At 36.7% G+C, this 19,035-nt stretch overlaps 1 protein-coding gene across 7 annotated transcripts in view; it reads left to right on the top strand.

Annotated features, from left to right (window-relative positions):
* Nucleotides 1-19,035, top strand: part of RBFOX1 (RNA binding fox-1 homolog 1) — a 2,292,172-nt gene that overhangs the window by 907,991 nt on the left and 1,365,146 nt on the right. For all 7 annotated transcript variants that reach the window (XM_073633001.1, XM_073633002.1, XM_073633003.1 and 4 more), the window contains exon 2: nt 10,548-10,790. In XM_073633001.1, coding sequence (XP_073489102.1) covers nt 10,548-10,790 — 243 coding nt within the window. The remainder of the gene's footprint in view (nt 1-10,547; nt 10,791-19,035) is intronic.

Below are 19,035 nucleotides of genomic sequence, written 5' to 3'. Positions count from 1 at the left end.
CTTGCACTTTTTCCTTTTTTATTATATCACCTACAGGAACAGAAGTACGGACACATAGATCTGATACACCCGGACACCAGAGTCCTTTGCGGCACCATCTCTACCACGAGAATAGTCAACATCATCAAATCAACCTATTGTCTTCCTACATCACTCACTCCACTATAAGGTACGACACCCACAATATATCAGAATGTCTTTTACTATCACATCTCTAAATGTAAAGGGTCTGAATAGCCCCCATAAACGACAAATTGCCTGGAAGGAAGCATCAAGGCTAAAAAGTGACATCATATGCTTTAAAGAGACTCACTTTATAGCAGACAAAACCCCCAGCATTCAGTAATCGTAGATTCCCTCAAGTCTTTACGGCAAATGGTCCAAAGAAAAAAGGTGGAGTTGCAGTTGCAATAGGAGACAATATCCCATTTTCAGAAATTACAACTCACTTGGATACCTCAGGCAGGTATATCATACTAGTATGCGAGATCTTTGCAGTGAAGTACACTCTGGTTAACGTATACCTACCAAACAACAACCAATTACGATTCCTCAAAAAAATATGGAAAAAAGTAGAATCTATGAAACAAGGACATGTAATTCTGTGTGGGGATTTCAATGCAGTACCAGACAAGACCATTGACTGTACAAACCCTAAACAAGTAGCCTACCGAAGGACAACACTGGAAAAATTTATTAACACATCGGATCTATTCGACGTATGGAGGTGCCAACATTCCTCAGAGAAAGATTTTACTTTTTTTCTAATGTACATAATACTTACTCGCGAATAGATCTATTTCTTGTAGACAAATTCTTATTGCAGAGAATTATTAGATCAGACATAGATATCATATCCTGGTCTGACCATGCTCCAGTTTCCATAAGCGTGGGAGGGCGGAAAACCGAGACAGGAGTGAACAGATGGAGGAACGACATTTTCATCATGTCCAAACCTGAGAATCTTAAATTACTTAGAAGTTCACTGAAAGAATTTTTTGAAATTAATGCTCCATCGGTGTCTGACCCATTCACGCTGTGGAACACTCATAAGGTGGTCATACGAGGTTTATTAATGCAACTAAGTGCTAGGGCCAAGAGGCAAAAGGCAGTGAGGATCAACGACCTGCTAAACAAAATAAAGACCCTAGAATTATCCAACAAACAGAATTCTACCCAAAAGACAAGAGACCTATTATTCTATACTAGACAAGAACTAAGAACTATTCTGGTTTCTCAGCAGGAAAACCGCCTTCGCTCCTTAAAAGCAAATAACTATCGTTGCAGCAACAAGGCGGGGAAATTGCTGGCAAACCAATTAAAAGAAAAAATGGCAAAACAAAGAATTCCACACATAAAGAACCCCAAATTTAAACTAAACGTCTCTAACCCCAAAGACATAGCAGACGCCTTTTGTGATTACTATGAAGCATTATACAATCTCAAAGACGATCCCGATACACCCCAACCCTCAGACAACCTGATCTCAGAATTCCTGGAAGCCATAAACCTTCCAATAGTCTCACAACCATCACTTACAAAACTTAACTTACCCTTCACTACCCATGAAATTGAGAAAACAATTAAAAATATGCCTCACAATAAATCACCAGGACCAGATGGTTACTCATTTGAATATTACCAATTGTTTAAAACTGAATTATCCCCTTACTTAAAGCAGGTCTTTGATGCCGCAATGTCCAATGCCTCATTCCCAAAGGAGATGCTAACAGCAACCATTATAACGCTACCAAAACCCGGTAAAGACTTCTCCGTCCCACAAAACTTTAGACCCATTTCTTTATTGAATGTCAATGTGAAATTGTATGCTAAGATTATAGCCAATAGATTGCCATCATTACTACCGGATCTTATCAACCAAGATCAAGTAGGTTTTGTTTCAGGCAGGCAAACAAATGACGCTACAAGAAGAATGGTAAACATAATTCATCTTGCGGAGGAATCTCGAAGGCCTTCTCTGCTCCTTACGTTGGATGCGGAGAAGGCCTTCGATAGAGTTCATTGGAGATATTTGACTAAAGTACTAGAGAAATTTGGTTTGATAGGCCCAATCCAACAGGCAATTTTGGCTCTATACTCATCCCCGTCTGCATATGTATTCACTGAAGGAATGTTCTCCAGAAATTTTCAAATAACAAATGGGACAAGGCAAGGGTGCCCACTGTCACCTTTAATCTTTGCATTGATTATGGAACCACTGGCAGAAACAATTAGAGAAAATACACTGATCCGAGGCATTCCATCTCAAGATAAAGAACACAAAATATCATTATTCGTGGATGATGTTATTTTAACCCTATCTGACCCTTATAATTCATTAAAAGCAGCACATACGACACTAACACAATTCAGCAAAGTAGCATATTATAAAGTTAATGCTTCCAAATCCAGTATCTTAGGAATTGCAATTGACAAAACCACAAAATCAAGCATGCAAAAAGATTTTCCATACCCATGGTCCACAGACTCTATTTCCTACTTAGGATTAACAACACCTGTAGCCAAACTATTCCAACTTAACTATCAACCTTTATTGAACGAATTCAAGAAAGACATCCTTAGATATCAGAAACTTCACTTATCATGGAATGGTCGCCTAGCAGCATATAAAATGCTACTTTTACCAAAACTAATGTACCTTTTCAGGGCCCTCCCAATACCTATCCCAACCCCCTTCTTCAAAGCTATGCAAACACAAATGACAAACTTCATATGGGAAGGCAAAAGAGCAAGATTTCTGGCTCAAATGCAAGGGAAACACAAAGAGGTGGGAGGATTAGGAATACCAAATCTAAAAGACTATTATGCTGCAGCAATCCTAGACCAACTAAGAAATTGGTTTGACCAAAAAGAATTAAAACACTGGTGCCAACTAGAACAAAATTGGATTCATCCTAGATCCCTTCAATCACTTATACTAGCACACAACATACAACCAATCACATCTCAAATTAACCACCCCACCATACAGGCTACATTACAGGCATGGTCTCATCTAAAAAAGTTTCCCAATCCCAAAGCAAGTTATACGGAAGTTCCTATCCCATTAGAAGCACTTTATTGGCTGATTCCAAATCTCTCTTTGACACAATGGCATAAGGAAAACATTTTATTAATGAAAGACATAACATGTGCAGGCAGGGTGGTACCTTTTACTGAATTACAGAAGAGATTCAACCTACACCCTTCAGAGTTTTTGACACACCTACAGATAGTTTCATGGTTTAAGACATGGAAGGTATCTGAATCTCAAATCCCAACACAAGCATGGAAGCACCTTCAATCCTCCAACCTTAAAGCAAAAGGTATATCCCAGATGTATACCCTAATCAATGCTAAAAGAACATTTACGAAATTCAATCCACTAAGCAGATGGGAGATAGAATTGGGCCAGAAATTCACTGATAAACAATGGTCATTAGCATTCCAATGTAATCACAGATTTTCGAGGCGCTCTAACTATGAGGAACTGGCGGCAAAACTATCAGCAAGATGGCATTACACACCGTACATGATGGAAAAATTTTCTAGTGAGAATTCTAACCTGTGCTGGAGAGAATGTGGACAGGTAGGAACATTGGTCCATATGCTTTGGTCATGCCAGCATATTAGAAGCTTCTGGTCAGAAGTTTTCAAATTAATAGCGAAAACCACGGGTGTCTTAACCACCCCTTCAGTCGAAAAAGCAATTTTAAGTATAAACATGGTAGATTACCCAATATTAGTCAGATCAATAGCGATGCATATCCTATTTGCTGCCAGGTCCCTACTAGTGAGCAGATGGAAGACCAATGAAATCCCAAGCATAAGAGAATTGAAAACATAAATTAATATAATTTCTGAAAGTGAAAGGATTATGGCAATCAGAGATGGCAATGGAGCAAAGTACATCTCCAATTGGAATCTCTGGAATACACTATACCAAAGAGGTGTATAATTCTGTTACCTGTAGTCTAATATTCATTCATGATGATCTTTTTCCCTTCTTTCTTACTCTATTACTATTGTATTAATGGTGATCTGTTCAAACACCATAGTCACTATCTCAATGGGTTAAACTTAAAACAAGGAACAAGCTTAATTAAGTTTCACATAGAAGTTAAGGACATGTTACTAACTCATGATCTACATTGCTGATATGATATACTCGTTTTATTGGTAAATATATTAATAACAATATATATGCTGGATTACTCAAGTGACAACATATATGGACTTATTATTACTCTTTATGTTTTACTTTTATGTATTGCTACTTAATACCGGTTGAGAAAATTGATGTATCTTCTTATTCTGTACATCTGTTAAACATTAATAAAAACTATTTTCAAAAATGACTTTTTTCCTTTAGAGATGTCATTTTGCTGACAGACTGTTCTAAACACGGGAAACATGCACCACTTTACAGGCATACTATAGACACCCCCCCCCCCAGGTATGAAATTTAAAGGAATATTACACTTTATTGTTTCACTTTAAGCATTATTAAAATCACTGCTCCCGAAAAAACATCCGTTTTTAAACCTTTTTTTGCATTGATCCATGTCCCCTGGGGCAGGGCCCAGGTCCCCAAACACTTTTTATGACAATAACCTGCATATAAGCCTTTAAAATTAGCACTTTTGATTATTCATGTTCGTGTCCCATAGACTTTAATGGTGTTCGCGTGTTCAAACAAATGTTTTGCCTGTTCGCATATTCTGGTGCGAACCGAACAGGGGGGTGTTCGGCTCATCCCTAGTAAGTACCAGTTTTTCCTTCTTGGACATACACACATATAGCCACCATTGTAGAATTGTAGTTCTGTATTACAGCATCTGCCCTTTCATTATTCTACGCACACAGGTGCAAATGTGGTTTCCATGTTCAGTCAAATTTACAAGAATATCTACTCAGATAATATATTTCCTATAATCAATGTCTAGTTCACATGGTGATTTTATATGCTATGTATTTTTGGCACAAAGCATTCAAATCTTTTTACAGCTACTATCGAGCTTAGCAAAATTCTAGACGCTGAATAAGGTCAACTTTAATGTTTATGCAGATTTTTAATTTGGAAAACATAAAGGACATATGTTTGATTGCCATTTTCCTAACACTACAGGATAGCAGAATTTCATTTTTTTTCTCCTGCAACTCGAACAGCAGTGAATATCCTCTACCTTAATGAGCACTGAAAATGTCAGCAAACCTGTGCACCTGGAATGTTATTAATACAGATACTAAGGCAAATTGCATTATTTTATTAAAGAAGTTATCACTGCAGATACTCTACAGTAACTGGCTGAATCTTTGAATTCATGCCAACATCTATATATTTGTACTCTACAAAATTAGAGTTTTTTAATATCTTAAAATAGTCAACTTAATCCAATAAAAGAAGAGGTTTCTTCATGTAAATTTTAAGTTAATACAATCTGACAACCATTTAAGTTTGTTTAATACGATTATCAGCTTGACTTCAGAAACCCCTAAACAATGTGAACTGTAACAACACTGCAAAAGCACAGTTTAGACTTGATTGTTAACATATCTTTCTTTTTATGTTGGTTTAATGTTAATAAATCTTCTAACAAAATGGACATCACAAAGATATTTACCTTGATGTGGGTCAAACAAGGTCTGAATGAATGTGGTGTGATTTCAACACCACTGGCACATAGAGCAGAAAATTATGTAACATACCACCAGTGTCTCCATATGCCTCATCCATTCTCAAGACTTCTACCTACAGTAAAGGCTATGTTAATATATTGACTGTACATGCCTATGAACGATTTTTTCATCACAAGCTCAGAGCTTTATTAATCTAGCAATGGATTGTAGGCTCATGAGGTGAAGTAAAAATAATGTTGGCCTTCTCTGAGAAGTGGTAGCCTGAGGCAAAATTCTTATCTGATCACATGGTAGGAATATCCCTATTTGCCTCCTAATTACTCTTTTAACTACTAACTTGAATATTACTGAACTTAGAAAGACACTACATTGTAATTGCAGCAGCAAAGATTATGTAACAGTGTGAAATTTAACAAGAAAATTTAACAAGTTAAATCAAACAAGACAACACCAACCTCATAAACACAAAAGAGTTTATATACTGCACTAAAGGAATAACAATTGATCACTTTGCAAGTAATTGTTCTGTGAGCTTTGTAACTAAGGTGAAGCTTTCTTTACTTCATTTAACCAATATTTTTTAATGCAAAAATGTGGCTTTTTAATTTACAACATATCTTGAACCTAGTTAGGTATTCAATCTTAGCACAGGGATAAGCTTATTTACTAAAATTAATTTTGCAAAGTGAACAGCATCTAGACATTTAGTAATCCAATCCCATAAAATGTTCATTTTTTACCACAGTAGGGTACAAAAATTAAAGTTCACAATTTTTTTAAAGAAATGAAATAGTAAAGGTTTTCTATGAATACAGGGCCATTGTATACCTGATCAGTGCAACCTCAATGGGCACTTGCTTCTAATGCGTGTGGGTTTATACTTATAGGCAGTCAAACAGGGGTGTTGAATTTTGGTTTATAAAATAGAAATTAGCTAGAAAATATGCAGGGAAAGATCATGTGATAATACTACACATACTTTTAGATAGCATTAACTCCTCTCATGGTAGATGCGCCATTAATTCATTACAGGCAGTACAATGATTGCCTGTCAGAATGTCACAAATTGAAACATTTATTCAGTTAAGGAAAGTATGATAATGGATATTTTCTTGATAAGACCAAATTAGAACTCCTATAGTTTAGACACATACAGTATATTAAGTCAAATATTGCACTGCATGCCAATTCACTTGCATTGCTGGCTAAGCTGTTATGAAATTGTCTTTTATAATTTAATTTGGCAATTTTCCATATACCTACAATAGTTAGGTGAAACCCATGTTAAAGTTTTTTTTTCATACAGTATATATATATATATATATATATATATATATATATATATATATATATATATATATATATATATATATATATATATATATATATATATACTGTATAGTAGATATTAAATTCAGAATAATAAAATGTTGGAAAGGATTAAGCAAATATATTACTGATATAAGCCTGTAGGAGTTTAGGATAAAGGTAGTACTTCATGAATCTATTTAGTTTGCATCCTTTCAGATAGTCTTTCTCATCTCCCTCTTGCTTCTTTTTTAAAAGAAAAAAAACACACACAGACACCGAAGGTCCTCAAAATACACATCAGAACCCTAAGAGTCTGTTATGTTTTGTGGGGAATGGAGGGGTCTGTGTGATGTTTTGTTTTTGTTTTTTTTAAAAACATCCTACAGTAAGAATGAAAAAAAATTGTGTAAAGTCCCCCTCAAAATATGTAAATACATAATACCCTTGTCATTCACAAAAAACGATATGTCACTTGAATATAAAGACATCAAAACATTTGAGAAGAACCCGCTCCATTCCCCACCCATGTGACCAGGGTTTCTCAGCCATGTAAGTTAATGCCATCAATAAATAGAATAAAACAATTTATGAAATAGAATATGCGCAATAAACCTAGATTTTCAAGTAGGTAAAATGGCACCATTTTACCTGCCTGGATGTACCGGTTTTATTCGCATATTCTATTTCTACAATTGTTTCATTCTATTCATTGGGAATTTGTGGTAATGCTGTGGATGGTGCTCGGAGATGACATCACTGCTTTTTCAGTGATCCCGGCTGGAGGCTCTACATTAGGGGATGACTTCTGCTGTGATCCCTGCTGGAAATTAGCACAACAGGAGAATACCTCATAGCGCATTTGACCTTCCTAACAGGAGATTTTCCACTTCTTCATCACCTTTATTAGACTTTTTTATTGTTTTGATTCACTATTGATTGAGCACTGTGCACATTTATAATATTATATTAATTAGCGCAACACATTTAGATATACTTTTTCTATTTAGTTTGTGATAAATATCTTACAGTTGTGGTTGTAGCTTTATGTTTCTTAGACATTGACACAAGCGCAGTATTATTTTGTTTTTATTTCTACATATTTGCTAAACTGAGAGAGGTGTCTTCTATGTCAGGAAGCACATTGTTTATTATTCACTTGATTTTGATGACTGAAGTGAACACACCTTCTTCATATTTACTAAGCTCATTGAATACTTGTTGAATAAACTATTGGTAAATGGAGTCAAGAAGATCTTAATTTTTTTGATGTATACAGTGCAAACTGTCATTGTTGGTATTGGGGAAAATTATACTCAAATAATCCCCTGCTAAACGCACTTTTCCCTTTAGACGCAGGACCCCATTTCCTAAGGTAACATTATGGGTGTCATTTTAACTATTTCCAGATTTAGAGACTGGAATCATAATAAACCCTTATACAGTGGCAAAGTATAAGTGCACTTTTAGGGTATAAAACACCTTGGGGGTTATTTACTAAAGGAAAATCCACTTTGCACTACAAGTGCAAACTACAAGTGCAAAGTGCACTTGAAATTGCATTGAAAGTGCACTTGGAAGTGCAGTCGCTGTAATCTGAGGGGGACATGCAAGGAAGTAAAAAACAGCATTTTAGCTTGCACATGATTGCATAATAAAATCAGCAGGGCTTCCCCTCATTTCAGATCTACCCCTTAGATTTACAGCGACTGCACTTCCAAGTGCACTTTCAGTGCAATTTCAAGTGCACTTTGCACTTGTAGTTTGCAATTGTAGTGCAAAGTGGATTTGCCTTTCGTAAATAACCCCCCATATGTCTTGCTAATCCTTCTCTGCTCCCCCATCCCTGAACTGCATGGCCAACATATAGACAGTGCTTCTCCATTCTAATTGTCTCCACAATAATACACCAGTGTTAAAGTATAATTACAGTAAACCTATGCTGAATGACTTGAATGACAAAGATGTATAAACATCTGAGCTATTCTATCAGCTTCTCCAAAAGGAGATCCGGGACTAAATGTAATTATGGGAAGTCCGTTTTACTGTATGGCCAGGAGGCAATGCACACACAGTATTGTATTATATAGACTGCAGCATTCATGAAGGTTGTAAATCTGACATAAGGTCTGACATTTTAAAAACTTGATGGAAGAGATGGTCAGAAGGGGAAAGTGAAAGTTTATGCTTCAAAATTCGACTTATCATTTAATGCTGAAGAAATAGATATAGACTGTCATGTGCAACCAAAAATTAAAAAAAAAGTATGTAAAAAATTATATTATATATAAATATATGTACGTAATGGGCACACAACCTCACCAGCTGTTTCAGTATTGCTAATTTGTATTTGAATGCAGGAAATTATATGCAGTAAAATATTAAATACTGGCAGAGCACATGTCAGTAAGATACAACCCTGTTGTGTTGGAAATATCTTTATAATCATTTAAATGTCATGCTTCAGGTTATTCACTCACAGACAAAACAACTTGTTTACCAAAGAAATAATCTATGAGTTTAGAGCATAATTCTCTTCTACAGTCATAAAGGCCACATGCTATTGCAGCAATAGACTGTAATGTACTGATGTTACTTTAGGGCTGCCACCTGGCACACAAACCACCTACCCTATTTACTTACAAAACACTCAGAGATGTAGGCAGGAATTCAAAATGTGCAGTGGAAGTAGACTGATCTTTACCTAAAGTCAAATGAACACATTCTGAGTTAAATCCTATACTGCAACTCTAAAATGGAATTTGTATTTTGAGACATTTGAAACATTTCTAGTGTCTAGTGAACTAAACAATTCTTATCCAATTTTTGATGTGCAATGTTCTTCTATAAATGGACTAGAAACATTCATATTCACTCTATGACTTGATTTAGGAAACAGGAAGAAAAACTGTCTATGTTGCCCATGAAAATGAATCAGTTGCTTGCTCCCTTTTGTATTACAGCTTAAAAATTGTAATGCAGTGAAGGTGTGTGTGGCTTTTCAGCCAATGACTTAAAATGCATTTTAAATATTTGCACCTAAAGGTTAACATTTTAAATTATAAAATGCTTACATCCACTTATAACAATTTGGTTTTTATTTATATTTGCATGTGTAACTTTTCTGGTGTCTGCGTATTTGTGTGTACATTTGTGAGTTCTTTAATATAAAACAGAAAAAAAAGGCCACATATATTTACTCTGGCTTTTAACAACAACAGATGTTAACATCTATACCTTACCCGATGTGTGATCCACAAATATTTTTTTTGGCAACATTATTTCCTATGCACCAGTATTCATATACAGTATGCCCCCACTTATATTTTTCTTCATGCAGCGTGCTTGTATATATTATTATTATTGTTAATATTATACAGGATTTATATAGCGCCAACAGTTTGCGCAGAGCTTTACAATGTAAAGGGGGGACAGCACAATTACAATACAGTTCAATACAGAAGGGATAGAAGTATAGACAGCACTAGCTCTATTTTTAGTGTTATTTGATTTCTCTGTGTGTTCTGAATACATTGTTAAGTACATTTTTTTTCTATTGACCAGCTCATGCTTATCACTTTTTCCTTATTTTTTCTTAGGGTAATCAGGAAGCTACAGCACCTCCAGACACAATGGCTCAACCTTATGCCACTGCTCAGTTTGCCGCAACCCAAAATGGTATTCCAGCAGAATATACAACTCCACATCCCCACCAGGCTCCAGACTATACAGGACAGTCCACAGTTCCAGAGCACACGTTAAGCATGTACCCTTCGGTGCAGGCACACTCTGAACAGAGTGTCACGGATACAAATGCACAAACTGTCTCTGGCACAGCTACAGTAAGTCAAAACAGCATTTTAGATTTGCTCTTCTAAAAACATATGTACACTAATATTATTATGTATATTGTGCTTTCTGTACTGCTGTTGATAGCCATACCCATGGGGCCAACTTTGGTTTTAGGGTATAACATGCTCTACAGGGCAATTTATTTGGTCATAATTTTCTTTCTGTACCAAAAGCCCTTTGGGTCAATGTTTCCCATAATTAGTTTAGTTACGAATACATATGATACTTTCAAAATTCAAGTACTACCTATGTGTTGTTCAAGATCTTTTTTTACAGTAGGCACCCCTGCTTTTTTCTAGATAAAAGGAGGCTTCTAAAGGCTACATTTACTACCCATATACACTGCTAATTTGCTTTGACTTGTGTTTTGTCATGTGACTGCTAACCGTATCTTATTCCTCCATCCTAATGGATTTCCATTGGTATCTTTTTTCACACTGCCAGGATAATTCCCTGGAGAAAAGGCCACTAGTGTCTTCTTATTGGTCATCCTTAAGCAGGCCATACATGGTTGAATTTCGAACAAATTTTCTTTTCAAAATCAGAAAGTTTGTTTTTATTGTGATCCGATGATGCCACCATTGATTTTCGAAAATCGGACGACCAAGCCTTTAATTTCACCTCATGTTGCTACAGAAAATAATTTTCATGGCTGGGAATCTTCTTTTCTCTCCGTAATTTTTCTTTTCTTATTACATTTCTCGCACGATTCTCCCATCATTGATTAGAAAATCGTTTGTTTTTCTAAAAATTTACAACATGTCTGATTCCTCAAATTTGATTGACGCACGAAAATCGGCCATTGCTGCAGCCCACTAATTGTGCGAAATTCGTACGAAAATTCTTTAATACAATTTTCGAAAGAAAATTCTTTCGAAATTCGAACCGTGTATGGCCAGCATTAATTGTTGGCCTGTTGTGTCTGTCACCTGCAGTAGAAACATTTACTACCAATGTTACAAATCCCAGAAATCCTCTAGCAAACTTTGGCTTAAGTCATTCTAAAAGACTTCCATTAACCTTATTCACACTAAATATCCATTAATATAGTCACAACTTGGAAACTGGTACCAAGCAGCCTGATTAGAATGTGTGTGAAATCCTTCACTGGAAATGAAAACCTAGTCAAAATAAGTGCACCTAACTGCCAAAGGTTACACTTCTGCTGTATTTGAATTTTCAGGGCATGCACTATATTCAATAAAATTATGTGCACTAAGGATGATTATGAACATGAGAAAAATGAGCAGGTCATACACACTAACTTCTTTATATAATATTGGATGAAAATGGCAGCCAATAAATGTTATTGCATAAACAATGCATACACTACACTACTCTATAGCAATGAGTTGCATTAAATTTTTAATACTTGTATAGCTTGGGTAAAAGGTGTCTAACAATGCTCTAGCCCAGTGGTTCTCAACACTGTCCTCAAGTACCCCCAACAGGCCATGTTTTGGGAATTTCTCTTAGAAAAAATAGCTGTCCAAAATACCAAGCAATTGACTATGATTAAAGCACCTGTGCAAGATAAAGGAAAACCTGCAAACATGACCTGTTGGGGGTACGTGAGAACAGGGTTGAGAGCCACTGCGCTAGCCTGGAGTGTATAAGTACTTATGTTCTGTCAAGTGTGCAACAAGCAAAGTACACTTTATTAACGTATAACAAAAAGTTATTTTTTATATTATTTATGGATAAAGTGGAGAGAAATTACAAAACATGCATTTTTTTATTACAGTCTATGCCTGATAGGGAGATATGCCCACTCCATTTATCCTGTTTACCATTATCACCAACAGTGAAAGTGAAGGAAAATCCCAATGTTTGGGTTGCCACCAGAACAGGAATGAAGGGGGACTCTTCCAATCAGAATACTAGTTCTGGTGACCCTGGTGACAACCAGGGGTTTTCTCTCACTTTTTTTTTTGACAGAAAGACATGGGAAATATCCCCAATGAGATACAGATAGCAAAAAAAAGAAACAAACAAAACCTGACAGGGTGATAACCAATATGTATTCTATCTACAATGGGAAAAAAAGTTTTGGGTTTGGGTCTACTTTAATTAATATGTTCATTTAATCTTGCAAGTAATGCTATTTGAGGATTGCCTAAACTATGCATGCTTTTTCCTGTTAAACTGTATATCTGAGGCATTGTAAGTGTGCCTATACAGCATGCATCACAGCAAATAAAGTAATTATATACATAACACTGCTTGACATATGGGACATTTGCATCTATGGGGATAATTGACAAATGTTCTTCAAACATTGGATCTCATATAGGGGGAAACTAACATCTGACTGCATTCTAACTTCTTCTAATTACTATTACATTATTGGCCAATATACGACTGCTTAGTGTAACCAAATTGTTAAAGAAAATGACAGACTTTTGAAGTACCAATACAATCATACCATTATTTTTTTAATTGTTATTAGTTATTCACAGCATTAAAAACTATATCATAAAAATCACAAGCATATCCAGAAGAGTTCACTATAGCCTTGTTGCCAGATTTCTGGAGGTAGTTCCTTTAAGAACTTCCTGGGCTTAATTGAGGAAAGAATTTGTGCCAGTTTAAATAATATTACTGACACATATATCACATACTGGTAGTTCTTACTACTGCCACTATGTCAGCAACAAATATATAAAAAAATGACCACTAATTTTCAGGAATTAGGACAAACTTTAAGCTGGCATACAGAGGTACATTAGCTGGCTGTGCCTGTGCTAGTAATCTGTTATATATGTGACAGCTTCCCGCACACAGCTGTATCCCCTACCTTATTTAGCTCTCCACCAGGAGATTTCTTGGCCAAAAGCTAAATGTAAAAAAAGCTAAATAAAAAGCTGTAAAATAAACATTTACATAAATTATCATATTTACAATAAACAATGTGCATACACTATATATTGTTATAATTGAAAAGTAAACTTTGTCTGTAAACGTTGTAACAGAGTTTAGGAGAGAAAGGACCATGTTGGACTAAAGTACTTCATAGAAAAATGCATCTCCCCCCACCTGAAGGACCATCACTCTAGTTGGGCAGTCCTTTAGATGGAGGCACCCAAGATGCACTATTTGTGCAATAAATCTTGCTGAAGGAAGTGATTCTACCAGTGTGCAGCAGATGTTTCCTATCTAGTGGATTCAATTATGTTTTTAATATTTCCCTGGAACATAAGCAAATTATTTAAAAAAGCGCTGGATTACAATGAGTTAAGTGAATTAGTTGTATGTCACCCCTCGGTTTTATAGTATGTAACCACTCTGCCTGCCCCTCTTCTCATTTTGCTCAATCACAGAGCACTTTGTATTCTGTGAACGCACTAGATGAATGAATGAACGTATTCTGTAAATGGACAGCAGAGGAGAGCAACATGCAGATTGACAGCTGTGTGAGAAAGCAACATTGCTCCTGTCAGAGTACTGAGAGTATAACACTTTTTAAAATGTAGAATTCCAGGAGTTTTTCTTTATTTTGTTAGTCATTAAATTTACTGACACTACTACTTTGACACATGGTTTCTATAAAGGCATTCTCCTATGCTTATTTCCCTATAGGTGCTGTTTAACCCTTTTGTGACTAGTGGATAGTGGTCTGAAATGGAATGAAATGTCACTTTTCTGAAGAGTACATTGTACAGGTGTACAACTTCACGTGCATTTTTAACACAGTCCTTAGTCCATAGTCCATAGTATGCCTGTAAAGTGGCGCATGTTTCCCGTGTTTAGAACAGCCTGTCAGCAAAATGACATCTCTAAAGGAAAAAAGTCATTTTTAACATTGTCCTTTATGCTGAATTAACCCCCCTGGCGGTATTCCCGAGTGTGGCTCAGAGCTAAATTTCAGTACCATTAGCGGTAACCCCGAGCCACACTCAAGATTGCATTGAAGAATCCTGGTACAGCATACTTACCTTGTCACCAGGATCCTGCGATGTCCCCCCGCTGTGTCCTACGCCAGATCATTTGCCCAATGCTCTGTGTTCCGGGCTCCACTCCCTGCGAGTGTCATGACTCATGGGGGCGGAGCCCAGTGGCAAATTAAAAAAATACAAAAAACATAACACATACAGTACACTGTATTCTTACAGATTACATTAGTGCATCAAATCATTTCACCTCCCTTTTGTCCCTAGTGCTTTGTCCAGTGCTCTACATGCACTTTTATATTATATATACTGTTCTTTCTGCCTGGAAACTTGAGATTGTCCATGGCATCCAAATAGTGTGCCTTTACGTCAAAAGTGGTTTTAGACCAGCTAGAAAACAGCAATAATAAATTAAAACACTTGCAGAATTGATCGATATTATTTCATGGGGAAATTCATTTTATTATTATTATATTATATTATATTATATTATATTATATTATATTATATTATATTATATTATATTACAAGACCCACTCCCCGCTGAACACTTTTTTTTTGTTGATTTTTGGTACAGTGCATTGGCAGTGTCCACCTACCCATGGCTCTTTTTTCTTGCAAATTAATCTTCAAAAAGGCCAGAAAAGACAAAATGTTGTTCCCATAGAATTCAGAAGCATTTGAATGCTATGTTAGGGGTTGCTGGGTTCAACAAACAGCAAGAGAACTGTACTTTGCTTTGTTTATTCATCCCTACTTACAGCACTCCATTATTTAATAGCCTATGTATTAGAATTTATTGAAAATCTCATTTATTGTGAAATTGTAAAGTACTAAAAATACAAAACAATTTCAGCTTAAATATTACATGGATACTTAATAGAAGTGTTTGTCTTTTTATTTTTTTTAAAATATTAGCAACTGTGCTTAAGAGACAACTGAGCTCATTTAAAAAATCTAGATGTGTGGAGATAGACTTGTCTGTGCAACCAGTCATTATTTAAACTTTTATGCTTCTGGGGCAAGTGAGAATTTAAAAGAAAAAATCTGATTTATTGTGTGCAAAGTAGGGATGGGCCGAACACCCCCCTAGTGGTTAACCCCTTCACTGCCAGTGTCATTTACACAGGAATCAGTGCATTTGTATAGCACTGATTTCTGTATACATGACAATTGTCCCAAAAATGTGTCAAAAATGTGTCCGCCATAAGAAAAAGAAATGGAGTTGGGACTTTAGATAAAGCATGGCAAAGTGCCTCCATCCTGGTATATGGGTAATAATAAAGGGAATTTGGGACTTTAAATGAAGCGTTTGGATAGTGGAGGTAAATCACACCATGTTTAAATTTCACCATGGAATGTTTAATGATATACAAACAATAAAAGTATGGATTTCATGTACATATAAAAAGCGTATATACATGGCATAGGCATAGTAAAAAGGTACAGTTATAACAGCACATGATTCTAGTGGTATAGCATAATACTGTAGGCGACAACATGCCAGATACCGACAATTGTACCCATACGATAAACATACATCCACTGAGTAGGAACAGATAATATGGTTGAATACATAAGATGATGGTTCAGTAAGTATGGTTGCGTGTAAGATGTATCTGGGGCATCACAGTAAAGCTCAACGCGTTTCGTGGATAGATGTATTTGCACTCATCAGGAGCTGATGCGTCCAAAAATTCCTATGGAATATGTATAGAAGTAAAATAAACCTCTCCACAGGAGCTGAGGTGGCATATAGATGGATGCAACATTCGGGCAGAGAAGGGAGTGGCGAAGATCTCATCAAACAAAACTGAAGTATAGTTGTTGTCCGCCATAATGTCGCAGTCATGATAAAAATCGCTGATCGCTGCCATTACTAGTAAAAAAAAATTATTAATAAAAATGCCATAAAACTATGCCCTATTTTGTAGACGCTATAACTATTGCACAAACCAATCAATAAACGCTTATTGTGATTTTTTTTACCAAAAATATGTAGAAGAATATGTATCAGCCTAAACTGAGGAAAAAAATGTTTTTTAAATATTTTTTGGGGATATTTATTATAGCAAAAAGTAAAAAATAATGCGTTTCTTTCAAAATTGTCGCTATTTTTTTGTTTATAGCGCAAAAAACAAAAACTGCAGAGGTGATCAAATACCACCAAAAGAAAGTTCTATTTGTGGGAAAAAAAGGACGTAAATTTTGTTTTGGAGCCACGTCGCACGACTGCGCAATTGTCAGTTTAATCGACGCAGTGCGAAATTGCAAAAAGCGCACTGGTCAGGAAGGGGGTAAATTCTTCCGGGGCTGAAGTGGTTAAAAAAAATGGCTTGGGGTCCCCCCAAAAATCTATACCAGACCCTTATCTGAGCATGCAAGCTGGCAGGCTGCAGGAAAAGGGGGGATGAGAGAGCGCCCCCCCTCCTGAACCAGGCCACATGCCCTCAACATTGGGAGGGTGCTTTGGGGTAGACCCCCAAAGCACTTTGTCCCCATGTTGATGGGGAGAAGGGCCTCATCCCCACAACCCTTGCCTGGTGGTTGTGGGGGTCTGCGGGCGGGGGGCTTATCGGAATCTGTAAGCCCCCTTTAACAAGGGGACCCCCAGATGAACTGGTAATGGGGTACAAATTTGTACCCCTACCATTTCACTAAAAAAGTGTAAAAAATGTTAAAAAAAGACAATAGACGGTTTTTGACAATTCCTTTATTAATGTCTTCTTCTTTCCCCGCTTCTTCTTCTATCTTCTTCTGGTCTACTTTTGGTGTTCTTCTTCTTCCTCCACCTTGTTCTTCCCCCGCTCCTTTGTCTATCTTCCTCTGCTTCTTCATCCAATTTTCTTGTATGGCATCTTCCTCCGGCTTCTTCTTCTCCGCTTTGTCCTCCGATCCGCCTCAATAGGTAGCGGCCTTCTGTTCAGGTGACAGGGCATGTGGCCTGGTACAGTTCAGGAGGGGGAGCGCTCTCTCGTCCCCCCTCTTTTCCTGCAGCCTGCCAGGTTGCGTGCTCTGGTAAGGGTCTGGTATGGATTTTTGGGGGGACCCCACGCTATTTTATTTTTTTATTTAAAATCCATACCAGACCTGAAGGGCCTGGTATGTAATTTGGGGGGACCCCCACACATTTTTTTTTTTCATTTTGGTTCAGGGTTCCCCTGTGGGGGAATCCCATGCCATTTTATCAATTAACTTTTATGTGTATTGCCGGGACCGACAATTCATTATAGCTGCGAGTAGTTTTAAATGACTTTTTTTCCTTTAGAATAGTAATTTTGCTGTCAGACTGTTCTAAACATGGGAAACATGCGCCACTTTACAGGCATACTATAGATACCCCCCAGGTGCAAAATTTAAAGGAATATTACACTTTTATTGTTTCACTTTAAGCATTATTAAAATCACTGCTCCCGAAAAAAAAGGCCGTTTTTAAAACTTTTTTTTGCATTGATACATGTCTCCTGGGGCAGGACCCAAACACTTTTTATGACAATAACTTGCATATTAACCTTTAAAATGAGCACTTTTGATTTCTCCCATAGACTTTTAAAGGGTGTTCCGCGGCTTTCGAATTTGCCGTGAACACCCCAAATTGTTCGCTATTCGGTGAACGGACAAACAGCCAATTATCGAGTCGAACTCATGTTCAACCCGAACATAAAGCCCATCCCTAGTGCAAAATAAACACTTTCAATGCGATCTACAAGATCACACAGACTCATATTCAGAGTCCCATGCATTTAGAAATAAGAAAAGGGAAAGTGTTGTAACCCAGATGATACTTCCTTATACTACTTACCACCCACCCACAGTAGATTTACTGAGGATGGGCAGCACAGGCAGGCTGAACTATGTACCTGTACATCTCTGCCTGTCTTCTGGGTTTGGGGAACACTCCCCTGCCAACCCCTGCTGTGATTGGACACAACATGAGTTTGGAAAAAAGATTTCAGCCAATGATTTTGAAATCAGCTGATTAGCTGTGTCCAATCACACAAAAAGTGCTGTGTTTACAAACACTTAGAACTCTGTGTCCCTCCGTGAAGTCCTAAAATTCAGGGCTATTGAGCTCTGTGTTTTGTATATGTTTATGCTGTGTACCATAAATATACAATAAATATTTTTCAAAAGAAGAAAGAACTCTGTGTGCATAAGAACAGCAATCTGGCTGTTACTTCTCCCTGAAAGGAGGGAGAAAAAACAGCCAGATCAGAAAGTAAAAGCAGCACACATTATACATTGTTAAGCACGCAGTTAGCTACTTTCCCCCTAGATGTTAACCCTTTTCCAGCCAGTGACGTTAGTAGTGTCAGTGTAAAGTATTATCACTGATCACTGTAGC

This window comes from Aquarana catesbeiana, linkage group LG06 (assembly GCF_042186555.1).
Source record: "Aquarana catesbeiana isolate 2022-GZ linkage group LG06, ASM4218655v1, whole genome shotgun sequence".
Lineage (NCBI taxonomy): Eukaryota > Metazoa > Chordata > Amphibia > Anura > Ranidae > Aquarana > Aquarana catesbeiana.
Note: the sequence above shows the minus strand (reverse complement) of the source record. Positions and strands in the feature narration are given on the sequence as shown.